The 11,636-nt window shown below is 35.3% G+C and overlaps 1 protein-coding gene across 1 annotated transcript in view; it reads right to left on the bottom strand.

Annotated features, from left to right (window-relative positions):
• The window catches only part of LOC103603731 (band 4.1-like protein 5), a gene marked incomplete at its 5' end in the record, with an annotated part of 104,406 nt that overhangs the window by 20,115 nt on the left and 72,655 nt on the right, over positions 1 to 11,636 (bottom strand). The window contains 2 exons of the mRNA XM_008588311.1: positions 3,154 to 3,218; positions 6,112 to 6,240. Of these exons, the coding sequence (XP_008586533.1) occupies positions 3,154 to 3,218; positions 6,112 to 6,240 (194 nt within the window). The remainder of the gene's footprint in view (positions 1 to 3,153; positions 3,219 to 6,111; positions 6,241 to 11,636) is intronic.

The following is an 11,636-nucleotide window of genomic DNA, read 5'->3' as shown; positions in this document are numbered from 1 at the left end:
GGAAAAAAAAAAAAAAAAAAAAAAAAAAAAAAATGGGATAGGGACAACTGGATATGCACAACCAAAAGAATAAAGTTGGACACCTACCTCACATCATATACAAAAATTAACTCAAAAATGGACAAAAGAACTGAATGTAAGAGCTAAAACCATGCAACCATTAAAAGAAAACATAAGGATAAATCTTCATGACCTTGGATTTGGCAATGGTTGCTTGGATAAAATGCCAAAAGCACAAGCAACCAAAGAAAAAATAGACAAAGTGAACTTCATTAAAAGTAATAATTTTTATGTGTTGAAGGACACCATTAAGAAAGTGAAAATACAATCCACAGAATGGGAGAAAATATCTGCATATCGTATATCTGATAAGGGTCTAGTAGCAAGAATAAACAAAGGACTCTTACAACTCAAAAACAAAAAGATAAACAACCCAATTAAAAATGGGCAAAGGACTTGAATAGACATTTTTCTCTAAAGAAAATATACAAATGGCCAATAAACACATGAAAAAATGCCCAACATCCTTAGTCATTAGGGAAATGTACATCAAAACCACAATTAGGGCCGGCCCAGTGGCGCACTGGATAGTGCGCCGCTTCGGAAGCGCAGCGGCGCTCCCGCCCGAGGGTTCGGATCCCACATACAGACCGGTTCCCGCTCATTGGCTGAGCAGGGCGCGGGAGCAACACCGAGGGTTGCGATCCCGGTGCTAGACCGGTTCCCACTCATTGGCTGAGCAGGGCGCGGGAGCAACACCGAGGGTTGCGATCCTGTTGCCGGTCCCGGTCCGGTGCGGGGGCGACACTGAGGGTTGCGATCCGTTGCCAGACACGGAAAAAGACAAAAAAAAAACAAAACCACAATTAGATACAACTTCAAAAGTGGAAAATAAAGGATGTGGAAAAAATTGAAACCCGTACATACTGCTGGAAGGAATAGAAAATGGCTCAGCTGCTATGGAAAACAGTTTGGCAGTTCCTTAAAAAGTTAAACACAGAATTACCATATGACTCAGAAATTCAACTCCAAATGTATACCTGAAATAATTGAAAACAGATGTTCGAAGAAAAATTTATACACGACTATTTTATAGGAGCCCTATTCATAAGAGCCAAGGTGTGGAAACAAACTAAATGTCTACCAACAGATGAACAGATAAACAAATGTGGTATAGCCACATAATGGAGTATTATACAACCATAAAAAGGAATATACTCCTGATACATACTACAACGTGGATGACCCCTGAAACACTACGCTAAGTGAAAGAAGTAAGCCCACAAGAAACCTCTTATTACAGAATTTCACTTATATTCCATTTAATTCCAGAATAGGTAAATCTTTAGGGACAAAAAGTAAATGTATGGTTCCTCAAAGTTGGGGGGGGGGCAGGAATGGTGGTGGAAGTAGAGGGGGTTAAAGAGTAGAGTAGAGGGGGAGTAGAGTAGTTAAAGCGTATGGGATTTCTTTTTGAATTGATGAAAATATTCTGGAATTAGATACTGATGATGCTTGCACATACTATATCTGTGTATATACTAAAAACTATTGATTTATACACTTTTTAAATGGTGAAAGATACAAAAACCATTGAATTGTATACTTTAAATGGTGTACATTTATTCTTTAGTTCACTGTATCGTATTTGAATTATGTATCAATAAAGCTGTTACTACAAAAGCAAATGATCTGAATAGACATTTCTCCAAAGAAGACATATACATGAAAAGATGTTTAACACCTTTAGTCCTTAGGTAAATGCAAATCAAAACCAGATACTACCTCATACTCACTAGGATAGGTAAAATGGGAAAAAAAAAAGAGAGAGAGAGAGATAATAGTAAGTGTTGGACAGAATTGTATACTTTTAAAGGGTGAATTTTGTGCTATGTGAATTACATCTAAATTAAAAAAGATAAAAGAAAAATGATCTAAAGCTACTATAGTAAAATGTTAAGATATGACAAGCTTGATATTTGGTATAAAGGTACGTATTATATAACTCTCCACAGTTTTCTCTATGCCTAAAACATTTCACTTTTAAAAAGGAGGTACAGTAACAAAAACAGTTTGGTATGGCATGGAGGAAAAATAGATTAACAGAAAAGATCCAGAAATAGACCCAAGTTTATGTAAGAACTTAGCATATCTCAAAGGATGCATGTCAAATCCTAGGGGAAAAATTATTCAAAATATAAACAGCCATTTAGAAAAATAAACCTGTAAGTAAGTTGGGATGCATTCTAGGCTCTTTCCAATTTCAAGAGTTCAATGAAACTTCTCATGAACATGAGGTAGTCCTGCCCCTATTACCTTCTTGGCAAAAAAAAAGTTTGATGAGGTTATTCTAAAAGATTACAATAATAACAATAGTACTAAAAATGTTAGTATTGATGTTTATTGAAATTAACTGAAAGGTTAAGTTGTAATTCCAGTTTTACCCTGATCACCAAGTAGTACATTTGTTGAGTACTACCTGTAAAGTCTTATATAAAAAGCATGCTGTGTGCTTAAATGCTGTTAATTATAGCATCTGGAGCTGAATATGATTAATCAGAAAACCTTCTACTGAATAAGTTTTGAATAATGGGAATAGAAATAGCCCTCATTTGCTCAACATTTTTTAGCACCAACTAAGCACAAAACATTGAACAACAAAACAAACTGGCATAGACCAAGGAATAAAAGCCTAACAAGACAAATTAAAGAGAAGAGAGGCAGAAGAGACTTGGAGAAAGCAGCAATGAAATTTGCTCAATTAATGTGAAAAACCATGGTAAGTAAGTTTATAAGAACAAGGCCACTGTGACAACAGGATGACACTAATGTTAACTACAATATCCAAGACAAATAATATACATTCCTCATCAGGTACCTTATTAGATTTAAAATGTCATTAAAGATGGTTTTTGCTCTGCAGTTTGAATCAGTTGAAGATGAATGGGAATGTAGGGAGACAAATTACGACTATCTTCAAATAATCTAAAACTAGGTACTGGGCAGCTCTGTGACAAATAAAAAATAGTGAATTCAAGCTATCTTTGAAATAGATATCCCGGAAGAGGGGGGAAAAGACAAAAAAGGGGGGAGGGGCGTTAACAGGAAATGATGGAAATACATCAATTTAATTCAGTCTACCCAGATCTGTACCTGTTTGTGGCAGTATCCTCAAAATTGGCATTTTTATGACTTAATAAGCTATCTTCTCTCATAACCTAAGAAAATGAAATAACAAAAAAATTAAAAACTTTGTTAAGGATACAAGAAATTTACATTCATTTCCAGTAAAAATAAAATTATAAATTTCTTTCAGTTCAAATAAGATGTAATCATACCCTACCTATGGAAATATTAATACTGCCCCTAGTACAAGCCTATCCCACACCTGAAATAATGATCCAAGATTAAACTTCAATAAGTTCGCTATACAAATTCACATGCTCTCACCAGACAGTTCTCAGTTAATTAAGACACCACAGTGTGTTACCCACTATATACAGAATCTACAAAAATTCAATGTCGGAAATTCTAGAATTTACATGATAAAAAGGAGAAACATGTTAAACTGTGTACTTGGCTTTCATTTTTCCCTGAATGCAAAGAATATTTTAGGAAAAAATTCCAAAAAATATTTCTAAAGAAGCCAGCTTTTCCTTCAACTTTACTGAGGAATTATTTACATACAGTAAAATGCACCCATTTTAAATATATAGTTCAAAAAATTTTGAAAAACATATATAGGTGCGGAACCAACATATGTACATTTCCACTACTCACACCCCCCAAATATTCCCCTGAGGCTTCCCATGTCATCCCATCAAAAAGCCTTATTTGTGGCAAACAAAGATCGCTACTTTCTACAGTTTCATGTAATTGGAATCATATACTACCTATCTTTTGTGTCTGCCTCTTTAGAGCAGCATGTTGAGATTCATCCACATTGTTGTATATATCACTAATTCATTCCTTCTAATTTACCAAGTAGTATTCCATTATATGGATATACCACAGTATCCACTTATCTGCTTACCTGTTGACGGACACTTGGGTTGTGTACTAATATCTGTGTGAACCTAAGTTTTCATTTCTCTTAGGTAAATTCCTAAGAGTTTAATTGCTGGGTCAAATGGTAAGCATATGTTTAATACACTGGTAAACCCTTTTCTAAAGGGCTTACACCATTTTATATTCTTACCAGCAATGTATGTTCACTGCAGGAGCTCCATCATCACCAACACAGAGATAGTCAGTCTTTAATTTTAACTATTTCAGTGGATGTGTCTTTCACCATGAAGTATTATGTTAGTTGTGGATTTTCTTTCACAGATGCCCATTACCAAGCTGAAGAAATTCCATTCTGTTCCTAGTTTGCTGAGAGTTTTTATCATGAACAGGTGTTGAATTTTGTGAAATGCCTTTTCGGCATGAATGGAGACAGTTTTATGTATTTGTTGTTCATTTGCTTATTTTTGTGGCTGAATGTTAAGGGGATCCAAATCTGGACATCTTGGTGTTATCAGCACCATGATTTTTATGTATTTTTTCATATGGTGAACTATACTGGTTTGAATGACAAACCAACTTTTTTCCTGAAATAAATCCTACTTGATCATGATGTACAATCCTATTCATAAACTGTCGAGTATGGTATGATTATATTTTGTTAAGGACTTTTATGCCTATATTCAGTAGGAGTATTGGTCTGTAGTTTCTTCTAATATTTTTTTCTGGTTTTGGTGTTGAGATAACACTAGTCTCATAAAATGAATTGGGAAATGCTCCTTCCTCTTCTATTTCCTTAGAGAGTTTGTGTAGAACTGTTAATATTTCTTTCTTAAATGTTTGGTAGATTTCGACAATGAAGGAATCCGGTCCTGGATTTTTCTTCATGAGAAGGTTTTTCAACTATAAAATCAAATCCCTTTAATTTAGAGCTATTCAGGTTATTTCTCTCTTCTTCAAGTTAAGAAAGATTCAAAAGTATAACTAAAATATAAGGTAATGATGTCTTAGCCCATTTGGGCTGCTATGAAGTAAATTATATAGTAAATTATATATATAATAATTAATATATAATTATATAATATATTATTATATATTATTATTAATATGTAATTATATATATAGTAAAATTATATATTATATGTAGTAAAATATATAGTAAATTAGGTGGCCTATGAATAACAAATATTTATTTCTCACAGTTCTGGAGACTGGGAAGTCCAAGATAAAAGCGATGGCAGATTCAGTGTTGGGTGAGGGCCTGTTCCTTACAGATGCTGCCTTCCTGCTGCATCTTCACAAGGGGCAAACACATTCCCTGAGGGCTCTTTCATAAGAGTACTAATTCCATTTATGAGGGCTCTGCCCTATCACTTTCCAAAGGCCCCACCCATTAATATTATTGCTTTAGGTTTCAACATATGAATTTTCAGGGAATACAAATATTAAGACCATAGCAAATAATTACTACTACTATTACTGCTACAACTATCAAGAGTCAACACTTTTTAAATGCTCACTCTTGTTGCTAATTAACTTCAAAATTTTGCCAAATTGAAGGTACATAAGTGAGGGGGATTAGTGGATGGATAAAGAAAGACCTGGAATCATAGACTTAATATTGAAAGGAACCTAAAAAATTCACTAGGTTTTCTGGCTATAAAAGTAGCAAAAATTAGGGACTCACTTTTAAATTCTTGTTGCTAATTAACTTCAAAATTTTGCCAAATTGAAGGTACATAAGTGAGGGGGAGTAGTGGATGGATAAAGAAAGACCTGGAATCATAGACTTAATATTGAAAGGAATCTAAAAAATTCACTAGGTTTTCTGGCTATAAAAGTAGCAAAAATTAGGGACTCACTTTTAAAGGAATTTGGCTGTTTTGGGGTTTGTTTGCTTTTTAGTTTTTTATACCCCAGAGTGTCTCCACTCTCACTTTTTGCCCCATGACTGTCCCCTCTAGCTTGATTAGAATTTAGAGTTGGGGAAGGTATTTCACATCCTGAGCCTGTGTCTTGGTATTACACCTATCTCTAATCACTTGCGAAGGTCCATACCCTTTTCACCTCACCAGGCCTATCTCTGTTAAAAAAAAAAAAATTTACCTTGTGCACTGCTTCCACTTGAGCCTTCAAAATGTTACTCTTAAAGTCAGGAGGAACTCTCATGGCATTCAAACCTGGGCTCTCAATGGCATTATTAAGATATTTCTCAGTTAACTTCACCACTTCTTCCTAGATGTTAAAAATATAGTGTAATCAAATATAGTTATGTGAAAATAGAAAAAGGATTAATGAAAGTTCATATTCAGACAACCAAGAAATCTCATGTCTTAAGCAGCCATATCCTATTCCAAGCATAGTCAACTCCTACAATCATCTACCTGCACACAGCTCCAGAATTACAGAGGATTGCTTCTATATGGCCTAACTTAAAATCCAGCCAAAATTAATTACAGCAAATGTCGCATATTCTCCGTGTGTGGTTTAATTCAGGCATTTGTCCCAGATGGTACAATCAGTTATTCAGTTGCTTAAAGATAGAACATTGGACTCAACGATTTCTAGAGGTCCCTACCAATTCATATTTCATGTTTGTAACTCTGGACCTGTCACCAGGATAATGATGTGTCTGGGAATATATGTAAAATAGCTACAAACAGGTCATCCTCAGTTATAGACTTATGAAAAAGATAGAATAAAGCACAAATCCAGTCAATGAAGACCATAATTAAAACAATATAAATTAATGATTATGAAAAAAAAATAAATGGGAGGAAGCAGATTAATAAGTTTAAAAGAAATGCAAATTGCACTACAACTGATATTTTACTTAAAATGAATAACAATCATTAACTATAATAACAACAACTATTATCATTATTATCACTGTGGTTGCTATTTAACAGTGGTCTAAATAACAAATTCACTCTAAATATTTTCTTAGTGTCAGATACTCTGGGCTTTTCTTCTGTAAAACAGGCCAGCTGCCAGATATAGGATTATATACTGTACCACTCTTTAAGGTTTGAAAAAATTTAATTAATGTGTTTACTCTAATTTGGTGTTTCTCAGTGTGGTCTCCACACATCTGCCGTTAGTGGGACCTCAAAACCTGAAAATTTAACAAGCTTCCTCAGGTGATTCTGATATATATAAAAGTCTGGGGGCCGGCCTGGTGGCGCACTGGATAGTGCGCCGCTTGGGAAGTGCAGCGGTGCTCCCGCCCGAGGGTTCGGATCCCACATACAGACCGGTTCCCGCTCACTGGCTGAGCGAGGCGCGGGAGTGATGCCGAGGGTTGCGATCCCGTTGCCGGTCCCCGGTCCGGTACGGGGGCAACACTGAAGGTTGCGATCCGTTGCCAGACATGGAAAAAGACAAAAGACAAAAAAAAAAAAAAGTCTGAGAATCACTACTGTAGACTAGACTATTTAAGCCTGTGACCTCCTAGTCTTCAGAATGGTTCCTATTAGTTAAAAGAAATCTTTACGTCCTTTTTCAATCACGGCTGGTTACAATCCTTTCATTTTTTTCCCCAGAGACAATTATGTTGCAAACTTGAGATGACTTGTTAATCACTGATATTTGCACATTACAGGATTCTCAGAGCAACCTGCCTCTGAAATAGGCAGATATTTCTTTTTCTGCCTATATTATGAACAAAAACAATAATTCAACACACTTAACACTGTAAGAGTAGAAATTGTTACCAACTTTCTGGAAGTCCATTTTGCAAACGTACTAAAAACTTTAAAATTTATGCCTGTCCTTTGACCCACACTTCCACTTTTTGGGTATTATCCCAAAGAAATAAGGAAAGATGACTGCAAATATTTACTTATAAGACTGTTTACCACAGCATTTATTATGACAGTGAAAATTAGCAACAATCTAAATGTCCAACAGCGGATCGAATAAATACACTGATGATACTTCTTGCAATTTAATTATTGTTTATAATGTGTTGCTGAAAGATACTAATAATTTTTTAGTTTTAAAAAGCAGTGTCATTTCATTTTTATTTGTGAAATATATACATCACATTTAAATATTTCGAGGTATATATCTTTAAAATGTTAACCATAGTAAAAAAGAAAAAAAAAAGTTAACCATAGTTATTTCTTAGTAGTGAGATAATGAACGATTTTAATTTTCTGATCTTTTAATTCTGTTTTTCCTACAATTATCATGTATGGGTACAATAAAAAAAAATACTGACTATAAAATGAATGTAATAGCCTTAAAATATTTTGAATTATTTTATTATAGCATATAACTCCAATGGTACCCAGTTACTACGCTGCTGTTATATCTACCTGGTATGGCCAAAATGTGGCTGGCAAACAGAAGACCAAAAGAATTAAAAGGATACTCTGATTCCTAAACATCCCAAATCAGACCTGATCTGAAGAGATTGTGAAATTGAAACTACTTGGCTGTCAGTCAACTTAGTTATGAGCTTATGTCAGGGGTTAAGTAGATCAAAAGCTGCTTAAGTTCTCAACCAGAATGACACTCACCCTTCCTGAAAGATCCAAGTGCCCTCAGAAATTACTCAGATTTATACCTGAACTCACTCTTGAAACTATCTAGGCTAGGAAACATGAACGTCTTTCAGCAGGGCACTTATGCAAAAAACTAAGGTGAACAATGAGTGTAAACAGTAAAACTCAAAAGAAACACAGTACTTTTTTTTTTTTTTGTCTCTTTCGTGACTGGTAAGGGAATCGCAACCCTTGGTGTGTGGTCGCCCGCCCCACGCTCAGCCAGTGAGCGCACCGGCCATTCCTATATAGGATCCGAACCCGCGGCAGGAGTGATATTCTCTAAACTTAGAGAGATGCAAGGAGTTATTTTATGGTTGGTTATGGTTAACTTTTTTTGAGTCATGGATCCCATTGAGAATTTGACAATATTTGGATCCACTTTCCTCAGAAATGTACAAATGAATCAAAGAATGTGCATTAAATTTCATGGAGCTTAAGCCCCTCTTCATAATTATTCATGGGCAGATACATGGTCTGTAGGTTAAGAATGTTGCTTGAGAAGATTAGATACAATTTACCTTATACTTTTACTAAACATACACAGAGATTTTTAACCACATATTATAAACTATTTCTTCCCATTAAACTATTTAATATGTCTAAATGAAGATATAAGAGTGCCTGAGATAAACGAGATACGAACTTTTAGAGCCAGCCCATTATATAACTAAAAAAATAGTAAGATTCCAAGAGCATAACATCCTGATTTCCAGAAACAAAGAATGACTTTTAAAATTATTTTAAAACCAAAACAATATTAATATACTATTAGTAACTATTCTTCAAGCTGAAAAAGTCAAGGCAATTACTGCCAATTAGGAAATATTTACCTTGACATCTTAAAATGTATTATTTCTATTTACTAATTAAATGGTATGCATCAGCTCACTGCTCTGAAGTGTGGCCTTCCTTTGCTGGCTAATATCTGAAGATTGCCTCTACTTCCCAAAGAAAAGTTAGAACTATTATCATACCTTCTGTGCCCAAGTGGGGTGAAGGGAAAGAAAGTAACTCTTTTAAGGTTTGGATAGAAAGTAAATTAAAAGCATAAAAGTGACAAAGATAATCCCAAATCAATATGAGGTGGCAACCTACTCCTGGATTCAATTCCTAACAATCAAGAGAACGGACCAGCAAACTCAACCTGCAAGGCGGATCTGGCCCACCGCTTGCTGTAAGTGGTTTACTGGAACACAGCCATGCTCATTCTCTATGCTGCTTTCGTGCTACGATGGCAGGGTTGAGTAGCTGTGACAGAGACTGCACAGTTGGCAAAGTCTGAAATATTTACTATCTGGCCCTTTACTGAAATAGTCTGCCAACCTCTGATCAAGAGAATACAGTCTTCATGCCCTACTTTTAATCTTTTAGCCTAAGAAGATTAGTTGTTAAAGGTCATGCATGCCTTAATTTTGCCCACTGTCCCCGCTAATAAATGCAGTTTAGGTTTTGCTACTTTAAGCATTTTTTTATTTGATTGCCTCTCATCAAAGAGCAAGAAAAAAGTGATTCCTGAAATCAAATTTGGAGATAAAGAAAACTCTGGATTTCCTCAGGAAATAAAGGGGAGGAAAGTAATTGAAAAATTCTATAGGTCTTGACATGGCATAAACTCTAAGGATATCAAAGACACAGATCAAGAGAAAGCACAGAGGCTGTGACTAAGTTGCAGAAAGGACGAGGCACCAAGAAGGAAGAATTCCAACATGGCATCTCACAGTTGGAAGGATCAGTCCATCCAACCACCAAAATACTCCAAAATATGGTTTGATTTTAGTCTTCACCTGAGGAACCGCTCATGCTGGAGAACATGCTGCTTCCTTGGTCAGCACATTCAATCTGCAGATGACTATTAGTAAACGCTTTCTTACATTAAAGTGAAATTTGCATACCTCTCACATACTCACTGACTTTAACTCTTCTCTGAGGCTATTAAAAACAAGTCACATTAATTCTTCCTTCACAAAGTAGCTCTTCAATTATCTAAAGATGGCTAAAGTGTTCTCTCCTGAGAATTCCATATGGTGATCATCAAGCTAACAATTCCCAGTTATAACTTAGTTTCAAGAACCTTCACCATTCTAAAACTATTCTAGCCTTCTGTACTGAAACTATTTTAGTTTTTCTGTATCATTTTTAAAGAGTGCCCAGAAATGAATAAAATACTATGGTTGGACCTCCCTTTTCAAACCCTTTCAATTAATACAACATAACTATTTTGCAGCTGATTCATACTGCATTTACATATTCTTAAAATTTTTCTATACATACTGTTATTATATTCTAGCCACATACTCTAATACTGTACTTGTGAGGATCTGTCATAATATATTTTCTTAAATCCAGTCCACCATTCCAGCCTGTCAAAGTCTTCACGGATCCCAATTTTGCCTCTCAAAAACTGTACTTCCCAGATGTTGTCATTTGAAAATTTCATTAGCATAAGAGAACTTGGACAGGAAGTAGTCACTGGAGCCATTTACACTACCAACTTCTATGGGGCTTGGTGGGACAGGTCTAAAGTTTCCTGAGGGCCAAGACCTTGTGAATTCCACACAATCCTTATTACTATAGCTTACAAAAAGTAGACAATAAATATGTTTATAGAACTGAATCAACAGTATATAAGGAATCTCAGTGACTGTATCAATATCTTGTAATGCAGGTCTGATGTGGCATGAGATACCTCTAAAATGGGTTTCTATAACATAGTCAACTCTGTGGTCAGAAGTGCTATTCTAAGCCTTAAGACTGTGTGACTTGCCTCAGATCTTTTCAGTTACATAGTTCTTAGAGCTAGTCATCCAACAACTGATACATTACTTTAGAATAATGTATTTACAGGTTTTCTTCCTAAAATTACTTTAGCTAGTAATGCTGACATTAAGATTAATTTGCATGCCTTAAGCAAACATCAGCTGTTGATGGTAGAGGTAAAGAAATTATCCTGGATTTAAAATGTGTCATAATATGGGTTGGCCAGTTAGCTCAGATGGTTAGAGCACAACCTTGTAACACCAAGGTCAAGGGTTCAGTTCCCCACACTGGCCAGCCACCAAAAAAAAAAAAAAAAAAAAAAAC

Source organism: Galeopterus variegatus, unplaced genomic scaffold (assembly GCF_000696425.1).
Source record: "Galeopterus variegatus unplaced genomic scaffold, G_variegatus-3.0.2 Scaffold123, whole genome shotgun sequence".
Classification (NCBI taxonomy): Eukaryota; Metazoa; Chordata; class Mammalia; order Dermoptera; family Cynocephalidae; genus Galeopterus; species Galeopterus variegatus.
Note: the sequence above shows the minus strand (reverse complement) of the source record. Positions and strands in the feature narration are given on the sequence as shown.